This window comes from Onychostoma macrolepis, chromosome 04 (genome assembly GCF_012432095.1).
Source record: "Onychostoma macrolepis isolate SWU-2019 chromosome 04, ASM1243209v1, whole genome shotgun sequence".
Classification (NCBI taxonomy): domain Eukaryota; kingdom Metazoa; phylum Chordata; class Actinopteri; order Cypriniformes; family Cyprinidae; genus Onychostoma; species Onychostoma macrolepis.
Genome location: NC_081158.1, coordinates 15,721,389 through 15,740,896, shown reverse-complemented (window position 1 = coordinate 15,740,896; position 19,508 = coordinate 15,721,389). Strand labels below are relative to the sequence as shown.

Below are 19,508 nucleotides of genomic sequence, written 5' to 3'. Positions count from 1 at the left end.
AGACAATACATCCAATATGATACACATCCGACTTTTTTCTCAACTGTTTACGTTCACTTACGTTTACATTTGCTCTCGGTCCGTATACCATGTTCATTCGTTTTTTGATTTAATTTTGAAAACAGAAACATGAGAAAACAGCACATTTTCATTTTTCGTTTTATCAAAAACATGAAAAGACAAGAATTCACCTTAATTTTTCCTTTTTACATTCAGGGGTAGAAAATGGATAAACAGCTTGAATGTTCGATTTCCACGTGTGGGAGGGAATTAAACGCCCCTTTTAACTGATTGGTCAAGCAAAAATGAAACGTTGCCGTCATCATGTCGTCTTCAGTTCTGTGCAAAAGAATAAGAGTCCTCCGCTGTTAAAGCATTTATTGCAACTCCTGCATTTCATCTCTCTCTCATCAAACAATCAGACTAACCAATGGACAGGGTTTGCTTTTGTGTAGGCATAAATTCTATATTGCAAGTATTAGGCGCTTATTGCAGAAATATGTATGTACCTCGGATCTGCAGCCACATTCCCCTTTTAGTCTATTTCTTTGGTGCACCGCACGCTTTATTTAGCTGTTCAGTTATCAAAATCTGTGTGGCAAGGCTGTGTGACGCACTGGACAACACGGGGTGAATGCATTTACATTATCGTGAAGCGCAGACCAGTATTGATTTTAGTGTGAATACACAGCAGTACTAAATTTTATTTTAGACAGTACAGTTTCATTAATAATGAGTATAAATTGATTTCATTTTAGACACAACACAGTGTCTTAAAACAAAGGCGTTTCATTCTTGAATGAATCAGAGTTTTTGAGTGAATCGTTTGAGTGGTTCAATGACCCATTTGCTTTGCTCCTGAACAAATCAGCATTTTGAACGAATCGGTTGAATCAATGACTCTATGACTCATTCATCAACACAATGACTTGCCGCCACCTACTGGCGATGTAACCTTCATAATTCAAGTATCCAGTTGTTTCATTTTGTCACTTATTTCACATTTCTGTAGGCTATTCAAAATGTTTAAATTTAAAAGATTAATCTCATTCCATAATGCAATTGCTGTGTTAATGCATTTACTGCCGTCTGAGCACCATTAGTCAAGTCAAGTCACCTTTATTTATATAGCGCTTTTACAATACAGATTGTTTCAAAGCACTTAACAGTATCAAATTGGAGGATAGAGTGTCAGTAATGTATAATGATAAGATTAAACACTCAATTTTCAATTTTCAGTTAAAGGCATTTCATTATTGAATTCAGAGATGTCATTGTCTAGCTCAGTTTAGTTTAAATAGTATCTGTGCAATCAAATCGGCGATAATCGCTAGAAATTAAGTGTCCCCAACTGAGCAAGCCAGAGGCGACAGCGGCAAGGAACCAAAACTCCCTCTGTGACAGAATAGAGAAAAAAAAACCTTGGGAGAAACCAGGCTCAGTCGGGGGGCCAGTTCTCCTCTGACCAGACGAAACCCGCAGTTCAAAAGTTTATATTTCTATTTTAATTTTGTTGCAATTTCTAACAATAGTAGTATTATGTAGTTAGGTATTTTATTATATTTTAGTTATTTTGTTATTTTTGGTTGATATATCTGGGGATATATCTCTGGGGTCATCTGGGTGTCCTGGTCTCCGCTGACGATCAGGGCTGTAGACATCATCTCTTGGTGCTGATCCACCATCTGACCGGATACAGACTGAGAAACAGACTAGGAAAGAAACAGACAAATATTAGCGTAGATGCCATTCAACTTACGATGTAACGAGTACATCGTGTGTTATGGGGAGTGTTCCCGGTTCCGGTTGATCTAATTAATGCAGCCTAACAATCCTTTAACGGATTTTAATAATAGAAGCGTATTAATGTGTTATGTGTAAGCCAGGCTAAAGAGATGGGTCTTTAATCTAGATTTAAACTGACAGAGTGTGTCTGCCTCCCGAACAGTGTTAGGTAGACTGTTCCAGAGTTTGGGTGCTAAATAGGAATAGGATCTGCCGCCCGCAGTCGATTTTGATATTCTAGGTATTATCAAACGGCCGGAGTTTTGAGAACGCAGCGGACGTGGAGGACTATAATGCGATAAGAGCTCGCTCAAGTACTGAGGAGCTAAACCATTCAGGGCTTTATAAGTAATTAACAAGATTTTAAAATCTATCCGATGCTTGATAGGGAGCCAGTGCAGTGCATTAATTGTGTAAATGCATCTAAATTCAACTTAAGATGCAGCTTCTGTGCCACAGTGCAAAGATGGTTTTGGTTGGTACTGATTTAATTGGTAACACCTATAATGTCATATTTTTCAAATATTGACTAAATTCAGGAATTTAATATTAAAGGTGACAGACATATTTTATAAAGTTAGAAAAATGCCCTTTTCTATAAAAATAGCATGTATTTTATGCATGCCATCGGATAATGACAGTATCATATAAACTTCTCTATGAAAAAAAATCGAAATAATAATAAAAATGGTAAGATAGCTTTATATTCACACTAAAATCGTTACTGGTCTGCGCTTCACTATAATGTAAATGTCATGAAGCTTTGCCACACAGATTTTGATAACTGGACGGCTAAATAAAATGTGCGGTGCGCCAAAGAAATAGACTAAAAGGGTAATGTGGCTGCAGACCCAAGGTACGTACATATTTCTGCAATAAGCACCTAATGTTTGCCATATAAAATCTATGCCTACACAGAAGTAAGCCCTGTCTAGGCGCTGCCCCAGTATGGTTTGTGTCAAACCATTTGTTAGTCTGGTTGTTTGATGAAAGGGAGATGAACGCAGGAGTTGCAATAAACGCTTTGACAGCGGAGGACTCTTATTCTGTTGCACAAAACTGAAGACACCATTTGATCGTTGCACCATTTGGCGTTTCATTTCCGCCCACACATGGAAATCGAACATTCAAGCTGTATATCCATTTTCTACCCCTGAGCACGCGAGTTCGCTTTTCAGTTTTTCCGCGTCCTGTGTTGTTTGTTGAATGTTTATAAACTCTTTTGAATGTTTAAATGGGCACGGCATAAAAACACGTGCAAATGATAAGCTTTCGTGGTGACATGCAGCAGTGGTGCATTTTTAGGATGGCTTCAGTGAGTCAGTTGAAATGAAATAGTTGCGCAATTGCACTGGTCATCAACAGAAACAGATTTTCAAAAAATCAATGCTTCGATCGTAACACAGACGGGGTGAATTTATGAATGAACGTGAAAGTTCTGTCACAAAGATGTTGTTACGTATCCTCGCGCTTTTTTAAGTGGGTATATGGACATCCTTGACCTTTACTAGTGGGTATATGCCGTATACCTGCGTATCACATAGACTACACCACTGGATTTGAACCTCCGTTTCCAGCATGGGAGGCCCCTGGCGTGCCCAGAGATGTGTGCTGTTCTCTAAAACTATTATATAGTGGCACATACGAACAGACTATTTTGCTAAGCAACAGTGAATAGCAGAGCCGGACCTGGCTCTTTTTCTCTGAACTCTTGTATTTGATATTGTTTGATAATCATAGTTTTAAAAAATCTGAACAGCTCTTTAAAAACATATAAATGGTGCTTGACTGAATTTCTTCTCTGTGACAAGTGTCAGAAATAGAAAATTGCACATTGCTGCCCTTTTGTGTTTTGTTTTTATTTCAACATTTTTAATAAGGCAAATCAAATACTGAGACAAACATACTTGATCAGAGATTGCATATTCTTCCTGACCTAAAAAGTCTTATCAGCCTAAAAACTCTAAGCATATTAAAACATGGGTAAATCAACTCATCAACTTAAAGTGTAAGGCTCAGGGCACTGTAATGGGGGAAAAGGACAATTCTTTTAAATAAATACTTGTTGTTGGTTTTGCTAAAATATTTTGGTTAAATATTTGATCCATATTTTGAGGGACGGGGGGCAGGATTAGGTATATCACACTGTAGGGCTGCACGATTAATTAAATGCGATTGCCATGCGCATTTTATCAGGAAAGCCAGTTCTGTAATCCGCAGTAAATCTCCATCACCTGCTTTCAGATGGAGCAGCATTTACTACACAGAGCTGTAGTTCACTGACAAGTCAAGCAAAAAAAAAAAATCTCAGACGATTTGGGCTGCATTCCAATTCATTTTTTTATGCCCTTCACTTGCAAACTTCCCTCCGTCTTGTTCACTCGGATGTATGTCATTGATTACGTTGCATGAGTGCCCACTTCTGGCGGAACCCTTGGAATGGGCTGAATCGGAACGTCCTGAGCCCTTGATCACTTAGAATCTGCAAATAGAGTTGCTTTATTGTTTACATTTTTCCCCTTACAAATTTTGATGCAGCATTCTATATGTATATAGGTATGCTTTGGCGGTTATAAATGTTAAAAAAATAATTGATATATTATAGAGGTGTTTGGGGTGGGGATAAATTAAACGCAATCTGCGATGACGTCATTATCGTGTTGCATTATCGTGTCCCTGAAGTGGGCATATGAAGCAGACTCGTACTATGTACTTTATTAGTTTTGTGATTTTGTGGTTATTTTTGATACTTTGTGCTTGTGCTATATATTTGAAAAAAAGATATATTATTATTATGATTTTTTAAAATGATTATTTCTCACTCACAGGCACGAGTGATGGCCACCATAGGAGTGACACGTGGTTTAGGAGACCATGACCTCAAAGTCCATGACTCCAACATCTATATTAAACCATTTCTGTCATGCTTTCCAGAGGTAAGCTACTTTTTGTTCAGTTCAAATGAAATATTGTTTATAAATGTTATGTAGAAGTGTGGGACATGACTTAAGAATATGACTACACATTGGTGGTTTCCCTGACTCTAATAATAAATGCTAGTGGGTGAAATGGATGACATTTAATACAGTATGTCTACATTGTGGCAGTGACAGTGGTAAGACAACATCTGAAAGTTCACAAAAACGTAAAGACTCACTTATCACAAAGTAGTGATAGATTTCTATGACTAACCAATAATATCCTCATGCCAGCCAGAGAAAGGTGGTGCAAAGTGAAATGTGTGTAATCTTTTAAGCTTTTCTTTTTCCCAGATTTGATCAATGAGCTAGCTGAGCAAATAAAAATTTTGAAACTGGGGAATCACAGAAAAAAAAAAAAAAACGTAAAAAAAAATCTGGTAGCAAAGTTTTCAGATGAATCTAATCAGCCAGTTTACCGAGACTCTCACCTTTTGTCTTTAGTGGCTCTTGATGCCCCGTCCCATTCTTTGAATAGTTATTCAAAGAATTATGATTAGGACTGGTGAAACTCTAAAGTCTAGGGTTGGTTTACACCTGCATACTTCATTTGCATGCTTTGTTTGAGGTCATTTCCCAGGTGCTTTGTCTCTATCTGCCTTAAAATGTATATTAAACTTTGCTCAGACATTATTAGTTTTTAGGATTCATGTCTGTTAGTTAATTATTACTGTAGACATGAACTGTAATGTTTATGGTATTTTCGGGCAGGATAAGCGATATCAATCGCGAAGCTCGGTGTTGACTATAACACTCTGCCGACAGTAATTGAACTAATTTAAAAAAAAATAATTTATGTACAGCTTGTAATTATGCAGTAAAATATTACATATGATCTTTTACATGGGATTATTAAAAGAAACAGGACCATTCGACATCTTTCTTGGAAGGACAGTATAAATGCTTGGAAATATTTCACATCTTTAATTCCATTCATTATTTGTAGCGTGCCTGCCATCCAATAATCGCCATAAGTTTTGTGCTTTGCTACTTTTAATCAGAAATAAAGTATCAGCTTTCAAATTCTGTCAGTTTTATCACAAAATACAAACTATAAATGTGTTTTTTCAGCCACAGAAAGACATCAGTAAAACACACAATGTCACGTAAAGTCACATTTACCTCAGGAAAGACATTCATTGTACATAAACTCGATAGTCAGCTAGAAAAAATAACTAGAGAGAAGCATTGCATTACATCCATTAGGCCTATATTTTACTTAACCTGCCGCTTTCATTTTTAATGTTTGTTTGAAGAAATCTGTCATGGGAACATCCAGGGAGACTATAGATATAAAAACGCGGACTTGTTAGAAAATGTTTACTCAATAAAATCATGGCGCGGTGGCCTCACTTGTTGCAGCGTGAACATCGTCTCAGCTATATCTATACTGCGGTAGAATGTGTCAGCGTGGATGCGCATCGTCTACGCCGGGCTGAGCGTAGTTTTACTTGGTGCAGCAGGTGGAAATAGTTATCGTAAAGCTGGATGTTGCAAAGCCCAGCGTAGGGCTTATACCCAGCTTTTTTACATCTAGCTGGTCCAATCGGCCAGGGCGGGGCTGTCGCGAGGAGCATGAGTTCCGGGAACCAGGTCCTGTTGGGCCAATATGGAGCCACTAACAAGACTTGCTCCTCGTCCTCCCTGATCTTGCACAGTGTCTGTGCTAGCAGGCTCACTGGGGGGAACGCATATTTGCGCAGGCCCTGGGGCCAGCTGTGTGGGCCGAGCGTTGCCTCGGACAGGGAGTAGAACCACTGGCAGTGGGTGGTTTCTGAAGACGCAAACAGGTCTACCTGAGCAACTCCGAACCGACTCCAAATCAGCTGGATCGCCTGGGGATGGAGTCCCCACTCCCCAGGGAGTGCCGCTCGAGGCAGCTCGTCGGCCACCTGATTGAACACTCCTGGGATGTGGATGGCACGAAGGGACCTCAGATGCTTCTGACTCCAGAGGAGGAGATGGCGGGCGAGTTGCGACATGCAACGGTCGCGTAAACCGCCTTGCCGGTTGATATACGCAACGGTCGCAGTGTTGTCCGTACGGACCAGAACGTCCTTGCCCCGAAGGCGCCCTCTGAGGCGGCTCAAGGCAAGGCGTACTGCCAGCAACTCGAGGCAATTGATATGCCAACGCAGTTGGGGACCCGTCCACACCCCTGACACTGCGTGCCCGTTGTACGTGGCTCCCCAGCCGGTGGGCGAGGCATCCGTGAATACCACAGCATGCCTGGATACCTGCTCCAGGGGCACTCCTGCCCGAAGGAACGAGGGATCTGTCCACGGGCTGAAGGTCTTGCAGCAGGCCGGTGTAATCTGAACCTGGTGAGTACCGCGTCTCCACACCCACCTCGGGACTCAGCCATGGAGCCAGTGCTGAAGCGGTCTCATATGGAGCAGACCGAGCGGAACTATCGCCGCAGCTGCAGCCATATGCCCTAGGAGCCTCTGGAAGAGTTTCAGTGGGACCGCCGTCCTGCCTGATAAAGTCTTGAGGCAGTTCAGCACCGACTGAGCACGTTCCTGGGTGAGGCGTGCTGTCTGGTTGACCGAATCCAACTCAGGATTCGGTCAACCAGGACCTTGTGCTGATATGCCCGACCCTCGAATGCGAATCGCAGGAATGGCCTGTGTCGCGGGAGAATCGAGACACGAAAGTACGCGTCCTTCAGGTCGATCGCTGCAAACCAATCTAGGGGACGGGCGCACCCAAAAATGCGTTTCTGCGTCAACATCTTGAACGGCATCTTGTGAAGTGCACGGTTCAAAACTCGCAGATCCAAGATCGGTCGTAACCCACCGCTTTTCTTGGGCACAATGAAGTAAGGGCTGTAAAACCCCGACCTCATATCGGCTGGAGGGACCGGCTCTATCGCGTCCTTCGCCAGCAGGACTGCAGTTTCCGCACGCAAGACAGGGGCATCGACGGCCTTGACTGAAGTGAACCGGATGCTCCTGAACTTGGGGGGATGCCGGGTGAACTGAATCGCGTAGCCGAGTCTGATGGTCCGCAGGAGCCACCGAGACAGACTGGGGAGCACTAGCCAGGCTCCGAGAGACCGTACCAGCAGGACCAACGGGGCCACTGACGTACCCGCGGTGGGGTAGCGAGGTGGAACACAGGGAACCCGGAGCCTGTGACGGCCTGGCCTGTGACGGCAGGGGGCGGGGTCTGGGTGTGCAATGTAACACTCACCTGATTCCTCCTCGTGAGGGAGGAAACACAGGAACCCGGCTTGAGGCTTGTGACAGCCCGGCGTGTGACGCCTTGAAGCGGGGACCCGAGTGCTACCGCCCTTGCCTGCTTCCACGAATGGGCAGGAGGGGTGCTCTTGGGCAACCCACTGCTGCCTGCTGGCGAGAGAGGAGGAGGGAAGTGATCCCGTGATGCACGGTTCACCACTCTCCTCCTCTTGAGACCCAGAGATTGAGGAAACCGCTCTTTTATTGATGTTTTGGGTACCGCTGGCTGCTGGGCGAAACAAAAGATTCTCCACCCGGCCCTCCTCTGGGGGAGGGAGTGGTGCAGTCACCATCTCCCGACGAGCAGTCTCCTCCATCCCTGGGTCGCCCGTCTCAGGGCCTCTTGCACTTGCCGCCAGGTTTGGCTGGGGCCTGGACGGGCTGGGCGTCCTGCCTGCAACCGGCTCCACGACGCTGCCTGGTGGAAGGCTGCTGTGGCTGCGCGGGAGTGGGGGCAGCCGCAGGAGGGCGCCCACGGCGACGAGCAGGCTGAGGGGCTGCAGCCGGAGTGGAAGCAGCAGGCTTCCTCCGGCACATGATGTGTTTGATCGCCTCAGTCTGCTTCTGGGCTGCCGAGAACTGCTGGGCAAAGCTCTCGACAGCGTCGCCGAAAAGGCTGGTCTGCGACACGGGAGTATTCAGGAACTGTACCTTCTCCTGATCCTTCATGTCAGCAAGACACAGCCAGAGATGGCGCTCCTGGACCACTAGCATGGACATCACACGACCCAGAGACTGTGCGGTCACCTTTGTCACTCGAAGCGCAAGGTCCGTCACAGCACGCAGCTCATGTAGAACCGCCAGGTCGTGACCACCCTCGTGCAGGCCTTTCAGGGCTTTGGCCTGGTGGACCTGCAGTAACGCCATGGCGTGAAGGGCAGAAGCCACCTCCCCACAGGCTCTATAAGCACTGCCAGTTAGACCTGACGAATGCTTACAGGCCCGCGAGGGGAGACACGGGTCACCCCGCAGAGTGGTAGCGGCTGTTGGACATAGTTGCATGGCCACAGACCGCTCCACCGAGGGGATGCCCGCATACCCCAAAGCGGCCCCACCATCGAGGGTGGTGAGAGCGGAGGAGCCACAAGATTTGTTTCGGGCAGTGAAAGATGCCTTCCACGATCTTGTAAGCTCCTCATGCACTTCCGGAAAGAATGGCACCGGAGGGGGGCGCTGAGAACCAGCGCAACCCCCACCGAGAAACCACTCATCCAGCCTCGAAGGATCGGGACGCGGTGGAGGATTCCACACGAGCCCGACATTCTCGGCGGCCCGGGAAAGCATAGCTGTCATCTCTGGGTCTGGCTCAGACAACGCTACCACACCTGAAGGGGGCAACGCAGCCGAGTCGTCATCCCCAGAGAGCGACTCACCCTCCGAAGCAGCGATCGACATCTGGTCATCAGAGGGGGCATCGAAGGAAACGCGTGGTGCACTCTGTCCAGCAGAGGGCCCAGCGCGCTCCTTCGGCAGCTCCACAGGCTAAGGAGTGCTTGAGGGGTGAGTAACTCCTCTTGGGGAAGCCCTCACTGTCACCCTCAGATCACCTCTGACTCCACCGGATCCAGCGCTGCCCCGGGAACGAACGCTGGATCGCGGCAGAGGCAGAGGGACTCCGCCATGTTTGACATATTATGTCTATTATGCAACTCCGAGATGGTCATGTCCCCACAAGAAGAACATGAACCATCCACGAAAGCCTCCTCAGCGTGCTGAATGCCCAGACACGTGAGGCAGCGATCGTGACCGTCCTGAGGCGCCAGAAACCGACCACACCCAGAAATGCACGAGTGATAAGACATCTTTAAAAAGATGCGATCACCCGTGTTGCTCTTTTAGAGAAATTTGCTCTTTAATAAGTGCTGAAGCACGCAGGGGAGCTGGCCACCACACACTCCTAGTGTGACTGTCTTCATGGGAATCGCCTCTTTCTCCCGTGAGACCGTGACCACCGCTGCTGCGCTGTAACGCCTGCACTCGCTCGCTCTTCTCACTCACAGAATAGGAGAGCAGCAGTGATTCACCGCCGCTCGGCTCCGAAGCGAAAGGATGAATTAATGCGGTGCACCTGCTGCCTCTTGTACTCACGCTGTGATCAGCGGCAGCTGGATGCAATGATCGCATGCCAATGTCCATTGGCTCATTTAGTTACACTCGAAGTGGATTGGTCTCTCTGTCTGTTCTCCGTCTTTTAAAACTTTTAAAACGTTGTTTAAATTAGACTGATTCGCAGCACAGCAAGAGTTTGTAAGCATCATTACAGTGTAAATTGATGGACATATAGAATCATACCTGAAACTGAAAATTAATAAATGCAGTAAATTTCAGAAACTGTGGGCTTCCACATAGACATGCTCACACATCAATGTTTTCCTGCAGGAGAAGAGTTTCTTTGAAGGGGGAAAGGCGTGGTCTCAAAATTAAAGATGAATGAGGCAACACAACGCCAGCAGGGGTCACTCATACTTCATTAAATGAATAACAAACAGTTAATGTTGTTTCAATACATAATACATGGAACAGTTTTGATGCTATATTATTGATTGTTTATGTTGCTAAAGGGTGTTGTGCAGTGATACCCAGAACCGTTGGGTGAAGCGGTCATAGCTGTGAATAAAACATATTGTGAATAAAATAGCTGCTGACCAGTCAGAAACGAGGACTGGAACTAACCATTTTGGACGTAAGGAATAACTTTTTTTTTTTTTTTTTTTTTGTGACATACGGCCAAATATGGTGACCCATACTCGGAATTTGTGCTCTGCATTTAACCCATCCAACGTGCACACACACAGCAGTGAACACACACACACCGTGAACACACACCCGGAGCAGTGGGCAGCCATTTATGCTGCGGCGCCCGGTGAGCAGTTGGGGGTTCGGTGCCTTGCTCAAGGGCACCTCAGTCGTGGTATTGAGGGTGGAGAGACCGTTTTTACCTTGATTATGAGAAACCTGCACCAGCCCTTTAAGGGCCCACTTAGGGCTAGCCTAAGGGCCCCCAGCGGGCTGCCAGCACAGGGCCTCTGAGATTTCACTCATTGGCAAAACGTTGGCCCCTTAGTGCTGGCCCTGCACGGGCAGCCCTCACTTAGCCCACACTATTAATCTACAACAGGGGTGCCCAACCTGGTCCTGATCAAACACAACTGAACCAACTAATTAGGATCAGAAGGAGCACTTGATAATTAAAGACAGGTTTGTTTAATCAGGATTGGAACTGAACTCTGTAGGAAGGTAGATCTTCAGGAACAGGATGCACCCCTGATCTATAGCGATACATCTGTTTCACTTGAAATACTTTTCAGCTACTGTAACTGAAGTCTTTGGGAAAAACAGTTATTATACATCTGAAATGGATGCAGTCACCACATAACTAATGTCTATATTGTCAAAAATGTACAGTAGTCAAAGGGATTTCAAATCAATGGATTTATTAAATACAAAATAGAAATCATTCAATTCAAGTTAATACAGCTACACATAGCCCCGTTGAATTATAAAATACACAAAAGTACCAAAAAAAGTACCAAAAAAAAAATCTTATCTGAAGTGCATCAATTTCCAAACACTGTCCGTAGCTGAAGTTGGCTGATAGCAAATTAATAATCCAACACGCCACAGCTCACAAACACCAGACTCTTCCTAACCAGGAACAATCAAAAATAGTCCATACTATGGTCTCTCGTCAAAAAGAACTTTAAATCCATATTCAAACTGGACCATGATGTGGTGTCTTCACCAGTCCTTCTAAAATGCATACAAATACACTGTCTTAAACTCTTAGCATCAATCCAAACATAGGCCATACATACATGTACCATCTCTGCAAAAATCCAGCATGGGCCCCGCAAGGACATGTTTGCAGGGACTTTATATTAATAATTGTAATATTCAGTAGGAGTCAGTAGCAGACTTTTATATTAAAAGAGACTGAAACAAGGTTGAAAACAAGGACATTATTTTTACTTTCAAAAACACCTTAAGACGCAACCAACAAATGCATTAACAATATAACAAGTGTAGTGTTATCATCAGAAAACCCCTCAGCAGCTGAAAGAATACTACGACAAAGACTTTCTCAGTGGACATTCAAACTAATGTTTTGATTCAAACTAATATGAGGTTGAGCTGAAAAATTAATGGTGAATGAGATCACACTCGCTCAGTCGATCTCTCTCTCATAATTTTCTGCTGTACATAGTACAATAAGCTTTTAATGAAGCAGCTCAGCTTTCCTTCATTACTAGTTCTAAAGTGGCATTTTTGAATTAGTAACAAAGGGTTTGGCTCATTTGTTAGACGCAGAATGTTTTTTTAAGACACTGGTTGTTTCTTATTTACTTTACACACTTGTGCCGTCAAACTGTTGTATAAACACAAAATCACACTTGTAGCCGTGCAATATTGCCATATATTGGCAGGCCATCACAGGCTACGAGTGTGATGTTGCTCATTTATATTGTGATATGATGATGATTTAAGCGATTCTCTGGATTTAGATATTGTATTTATAGTGTTGTCTGGCAGATAAAGAATTCAGAACCATCGAAAAGTAATAATCAGTAAGTCACGTTGTTATAGGTTAAGTTATAGGTGTTATTTGACTCTTTCAGCATAACATATGTGCCTGCAATATTATAATAACAATATTATGGTCATGTAAACTACAATACAACTAATGCGATTCTCTCTGTTTCTAGTTCTCTCTGTTTCTAGTCTAAAGCCCACCTTACCAAAAACCCAGTCACATTTTTATTTTGGTGTTAACTATAAGCATGTACATGACTGTTGGTGCCATACTATTGTCAGAGTTGACCTGTATTGAATAGCCTAGTTGAATAGCCTCATGCATTAAAGAGGGTTCCTTAAATGTTTTGAAAATAATTTTAAAAACAGGTACTTGTCATGGTCTTGGTCTGTTTAGTTTCTTTGAATTTGACTTTCCCCTGTTCCTTTTTTGCCTGTGTTTGTCGTCATCATTAGTTTTCATGGTTTCTTTACCTGTCATTAGTTCCAGTTAATAACATTAACCGTATTTAAGCCCTCAGTTTTCTTTACTCCTTTTTTGTTTCTTCTCCTTCACTGATGGATCTACCCACTGTCCAACTCCTCTGCCTCAAGCAGGATGCCCCAATACAGACTTACTGGATTTGGCGTGCCAAACTCACTATCTGGATCTCTCGCTTTGTGTTTTTTACATAACCAGCCTGAATTAATGAATTGAGCTATACTTTCTCTGCAGGTGAAAGTGTATAACTTGACACAATATGAGCATGGAGCAGATGATGTGTTGGTGATGGGAACTGATGGCTTGTGGGATGTCCTTTCCAATGAGGAAGTAGCAGAGACTGTCACCTCATTCCTGGTCAACTGTGATCCTGATGACCTTCATAGGTGTTTGTTTATATACAGAGCTGTCACAAGGGCTGTGCAAAATGTGATCACACAGGGCCTCGCGATTTAGGGGGCCGCATGAAATTTGATGAAAGGATCACAAATTGACTGAGACCTAGGATTTAAAAGGGATTTTAGAGAGTAAAGAAAAAAAGTAAAAGAAATAGAATCCATTGTCAGGCATTTTAACAATTTACAAATAATATTTTTATTTCAAAATATGCACTCATTCACTCTTAATCATACGCTGAAACCAGCTGTCTCGCCGCATTCAAATGAAATGAATTGAATCAGAATCATGTAAATTATATATTTTCAGTTCAAAATTAAAATGGCAAAAAGTTCAGTAGTTTGTGGCACTGGTCATTTACAATTTGTATCGTAAAACAAGTAGCATATATGAATTAATGCAAATAGCATAGCATCACATAATGATATCACTGACAGACTTTTTATTCAAGAATTACAAAAATGTCTTACCTAAAAACAATTGTCCTCAGGGCATATGCTTTAACTGTGTGTTTACTTCACAGGTACACAATGGCAGCCCAAGACCTGGTAATGCGTGCCAGAGGAGTTCTCAGGGACCAGGGCTGGCGAATCAGCAATGATCGACTTGGCTCTGGGGATGATATCTCTGTTTATATAATTCCCCTGATGTATGGTAATCGTCAGCTGTAGTGTAGGGTACTGTTAATGTACATTTACATTTCCTTCTTCCCCTCACTTTTTGGATCAGTATAATAATCAGTATAATATGAGCTGTCGTCCTCCTGTAGTAACAACCATCAGAACACTTGGAAGTTTTTAGATGTATAGAGGAACTTTGATATGGAGACATGAGAAAATGACAATCGCCTAACTGGCAATATTGATGTATGAATTTGCCTGACATACTGTAGTTGTAAATATTTCTTAAACACTCAATGTATTTTTGTTTTTGTTTTGTTTTGTTCAGTTTTTACTATATCCACCCAAAGTTGCACTGTAATAGTGTTTTCATGTTGGTTTGACACCCTTCCTGTCCTCTATAGCAGGTTCCCAATATTTTTCCAGGACACCCCTATTCTAATTCTATTCACCCACATTCTAAATCCGTAATAACTCAACCAACCCCCAACATGTAAATGCTACTTTATTAGGTATTACACCAGCCATAGCTCATCTGTATAGGCAGTTGGGGCAGTGCTCCACCAAAATATTCATCCACTTGAAAGCACAGATCTCTATGCACTGAATCATTCCAACATTTAACTATATGTTACATTGTCATAAATGTGTTCAGCATTATTCAGCAAATATTTCTAGACTAAAATGAACTGGGCATATTAATGTTTAATGCATGAGTTCAGTAGACAGATTTGCTATGTTATGATCATATTAAGTGGCAAAAAAAAAAGAAATTTGTGAAAAATTGTGTTGGCCCAGTATGCCAGATTATCGATCCAACCCTGCTGATGAGATAGGCGGATGATGTCTAGGGGGATCTCCTGCCAGACCCAAGTCAGGGCAACATTGAGACAAGTCTGTGGTGCTACTTTACAGCTTTGGATGCTCTGATACATAACATCCCTGAATTGGATTGGTTCTGAATTGAATTCAGGTCTGGAGAATGTGAGGGCCAGTCAATGGCATCAATGCCTTTGTCATCCAGTAACTGCCTACACACTATGGCCACATGAGGCCAGGCATTATCATGCACAAGGAGGAACCCATGGCCCACTGCACCAACAAAAGGTCTGACAGTGGCTCTGAGGATTTCATCCCAGTACCTAACAGTAGTGAAGAGCCATCATGCCATCCTCATGGAGTCTGTTTCTGACTATTTGGTCAGAAACATGCACACCAGTAGCCTGCTGGAGGTTGATTTGTAGGGTTCTGGCAGTGATCCTTCTGTTCCTCCTTGCCCAAAGGAGCAGATACTTTCAAATTATAAATGATAATTAAAGATGTTATTAAAATTAAAGGGTTAGTTCACCCAAAAATGAAAATTCTGTTATTAATTACTCATCCTCATCTTTTCAAACCCGTAAGACCTTTGGAATACAAATTAATATATTTTTGATGAAATCCGAGAGCTTTCTGACCCTCCATAGACAGCAAGGGTACTACCACGAACAAGGCACAGAAACGTAGTAAGTATCAATAAAATAGTCCATGTAACATCAACTGTAATTTTATGAAGCTACAAGAGTCACCCTGATTTTGAAGAGTATCACAATGCATGTGCATGCTTTGCTCTGAATGTAATAAGGCTCAGCGCATGCTTGTTCTTTGTCAGCAGCATCATGCGTTTGCGTCGTTTACGTGCAGGAAAAGCACGCGCATACATCATGATACTCTCCAAAATGGTGCCAGGGTGAGAAGATTTGTTGAATTAAGTCATTATTTTTGTTTTCTTTGCACACAAAAAGTATTCTCATAACTTAAAGGTTGAACCACTGATGTCATATGGACTATTTTATCGGTCACACTTTATATTAGGTGGCCTTAACTACTATGTACTTACATCAGAAAATAAGTACAATGTACTTATTGTATTGCAAAAATTCACTACTGTTATGTCTTGACTTATATAAAGTAAGGAGAAGTCAGAAGGGGCAAGAGTACTCATAGAGAACTTTTATACATTCAAAAATGTATGGCAAAAAATGCTCTGAGGCATACAATCACTTGGCAGGAAGTGGGAGTGTCTCTCTCAGATATGGATCTGTTAGTGTCCTTTATCTGCTCTCTCCACCAGTTACTGAAATCAGAGACAAGTGTTAATCATCACACACTTGACCTATTTTCTTACCACTCGGCTTGTGACTCATTCTCTTGTAGCCGACTCCACTTTACCACACCCCTTTTGCCACTTACACCCATCGCCTGACTCAGGCTGGGGAGCTGTCTCTTAGGGGAGACATCATTCTGAACCACTTTTCACTTGTGTTCAGGTTGTCGATAAGGGCAGCTGTGCATCACCACCTCTGGGGCTGCCTCAGTATGTTGATGGATGAGATTTGTATGGCCTGGTAGGAGCAAGAATACATCTGCAAACTTGGCGTGCAACTTGGCCACATCAGTGAGCTGAGCCCCCGAGACCAGAGCAAGAGGATTGGATTTGACACGTCTTTGATCCAAGACCCTCCTTTCCACTTACTGCCTTTGCTAGCACTGTCAGTACCACCTCATTCCAACATTTCAGGAGACTGAGGTGGTTAATCTGACGTGCTCCACTCTTATAAATTTGTCTATATGCTCATAATTGAGATCCCCAACTCGTTGTGTGACCTCAAAGGGCCCTTGCCACTTAATTTAGAACTAGATATTGGGAACAATACAAGCACTTTATCTCCCAGTGCAAATTCACTCAGTTGTATGCCCTTATTATGTAGCCAGCTTTTTCTCTCCTGGGCCTGCAGCAAATCTCCATTGAGAGCCCCATCAACATGTGGAATTTTGCTCTGCGGTCCAAGACATACTCAGACTGTTTGAAGGCCTCTGTAAGAATGTCAAGAACACTAAGGAGTACAAAACTATTTTATGTCCAAAAGGGCTAAAAGTCGCAATATGACCAAAATCTTATATCATATGAGTAATTTTATTTTGTGATAACAATTTATATCACAATATAGTTATTTTTGCTTTAAGTAAGGCTTTTATGATATAAATTTTTGATACCATAGAAATTTCATAATTCTTGTCATCAATTTCAATATCACCGATGTGAAATATTACTTAAATTGTTTATGTCCAAAAAAAAAAACACTGTCTTCACTGTGTAAATTTAAATATAGATATATTCCTATTAAAGTTACAAAAGGGATTCAGTTGAACGTAGCGAGAGATTTTCTGTTTTTTGTTGTTTGATTACCATTAATTACAAAAACAATACCAGGTTTATTAGCCTGCTCTCACTTTAAGACCTAATCTTACTACAGATCTAATATACTGACACACATGCATTTTTCTTTCTCAACTTCTTCCTGCTTTATCATACCACCCTTACCACACTTACATAAGTGATCTGGAGAGAGGTCTATTTGGCAGGTATTGGGTGAACAGTTAGTCAGAAAATAATGAAAACTTTTAACAAAGTGAACATTAATGTAAAGTGTTACCAGTAAATTTTTATAAATGTACTGATTGTGTACATTTTACTGTCATAAATAATGAAACCAATATTTGTATTATTGCAAGCTGTTTGAACATGGTATATTGAGGAAGTCAAACTTGACCACTTAACACTTTTTACAATCTGGTCACCACATTTAATTAATAAAATACTATGAATTATTCCACTGGACTTTTGAAGTGTAAAAGGGGGAATTGTGTCTTGATTTAAATACTTGCTCTTTACTTATGTTCATGCTCCTCAAGCACCTTAAATATTACATTATTAAATTATTATATTAATCAAAGGTCACGTCAAGTCACCTTTATTTATGTAACACTTTTAACAATACAGATTGTGTCAAAGCAGCTTTACAGTATTAAATAGGAAATAGTGTGTCAGTAATGCAAAAGGACAATAGTAAACGCTCAATTTTCAGTTAAAGGCAGTTCAGCGAATTCAGTGAAGTCATCATCCAGCTCAGTTCAGTTCAAATAGTATCTGTGCAATCAAAGTCAAATCAAACATATTTTCATTCATTTCATACAAATTACAAATCATGCAAATCATTTTCTCAAAACAATGTACACAAAACTCTCAAATGTTTTCACAGTAGTTAATACATCCAACCAATACTTTAAAATATCTGAAAAAATGTTTTACACAAATCACAAACATTTATGTACCATTTGGCCAAACACAACAAACAAAACTCATTCGATCAAATGAACACGGTATATTTTTGATTGGCCCTAAACTGATAACTATTTGGTTAATCATACACTTAACACAGGAAATGCAGTTTTCCTAATCGTTTACGCATTTTTATATATATATATATATATATATATATATATATATACACACACACACACACATACAGTATATACTGTATGTATATATATATATATATATATATATAGACCACTGTGCTGTAAAAGACTGATCTGTAGTTATCAGAAAAGTTTGTTTGCAGGTAGCACAAACAGATTTAAAGGATTTAAATTGTTTAAAGGGGCAATTAGTTTTTTCTCATGGTGTTGGATAACAATTTTAATTTTGTTTAGATATACACAGTATACATAAAATAAAACTCCCTGTTGAAGAATTGCAATAAACGTATTTTAATTTGCATATTTCTGCATCTACAGCTGAATGTTTCATAATCAATAGAGAACACACCTATAGATTTTTAATATTTATTTATAAGTGCAGCACAAATTAATATCTCGTGGCCACAACAAAACTAAGTGAACCGTGTCCCCTCCCGGTTACCATATGTTTCAACTACATATATTTGCATCATATATAAAATTGCTGTTGACCTGAAAAAATATGGCTCAGTGTGTTTTTTAACTGTCACCTTGCTTTGTCATCACATTTGATATTGTTCTATACAGAACTATATGTTGTATACAGAACTATAGGTAATAAACAACCCAGAGAACCATTCACACACTTGATTCAACATTGTGAAAGTAAAATGTATTTTGTAATTTTTGTAAAATTCAGCTGAACGTGAATATGAAGTACAATTATATTTTTAATGCCTGTTACTTAATGTACAGTTGTTGTGAATCATATTTTTATGCATTTCAAAAAATAAACACTATAATGGTTTTTATGTGTCTGCACTGGTATTCACTGCAAATTAAGACTCTGAAATTCTGAAATGTGCATTCTGTCATATATATATATATATATATATATATATATATATATATATATATATATACTGTAGTAAGGTCAATATATATGCCATTTTAAGGTCATGATTAAGAACACCATCCACAATAGTGGCCCTTATTTCGCCAAAAACTTGCCTACATACTTGGCCTTTTCTACTTCTTCCTCAGTTTTGCTTCCCTAACATTTCACCTCACATCCTTACTCCTCTTCTTCCCAGCTGTTGACCCTGTTTATTCCCTTGTTGTTTTTCCATTGTCAGAATTTTTAACTCTATTTTGTGCTCTGTCTATATGTGCTTGCCACTTAAAGCTGCCACTT

General features: G+C 41.5%; 1 protein-coding gene across 2 annotated transcripts in view; it reads left to right on the top strand.

Annotated features, from left to right (window-relative positions):
- LOC131539287 (protein phosphatase 1H-like) overlaps positions 1 to 19,103 on the top strand; it is a 121,908-nt gene extending 102,805 nt beyond the window's left edge. Inside the window, exons 8-10 of one of the 2 annotated variants that reach the window (XM_058773758.1) lie at positions 4,614 to 4,721; positions 13,251 to 13,402; positions 13,936 to 19,103. In XM_058773758.1, the coding sequence (XP_058629741.1) occupies positions 4,614 to 4,721; positions 13,251 to 13,402; positions 13,936 to 14,083 (408 nt within the window). In that variant the 3' untranslated portion in view covers positions 14,084 to 19,103. The remainder of the gene's footprint in view (positions 1 to 4,613; positions 4,722 to 13,250; positions 13,403 to 13,935) is intronic. The other variant, XM_058773759.1, reaches the window with a different exon arrangement.
- The last annotated feature ends 405 nt before the right edge of the window (positions 19,104 to 19,508 follow it).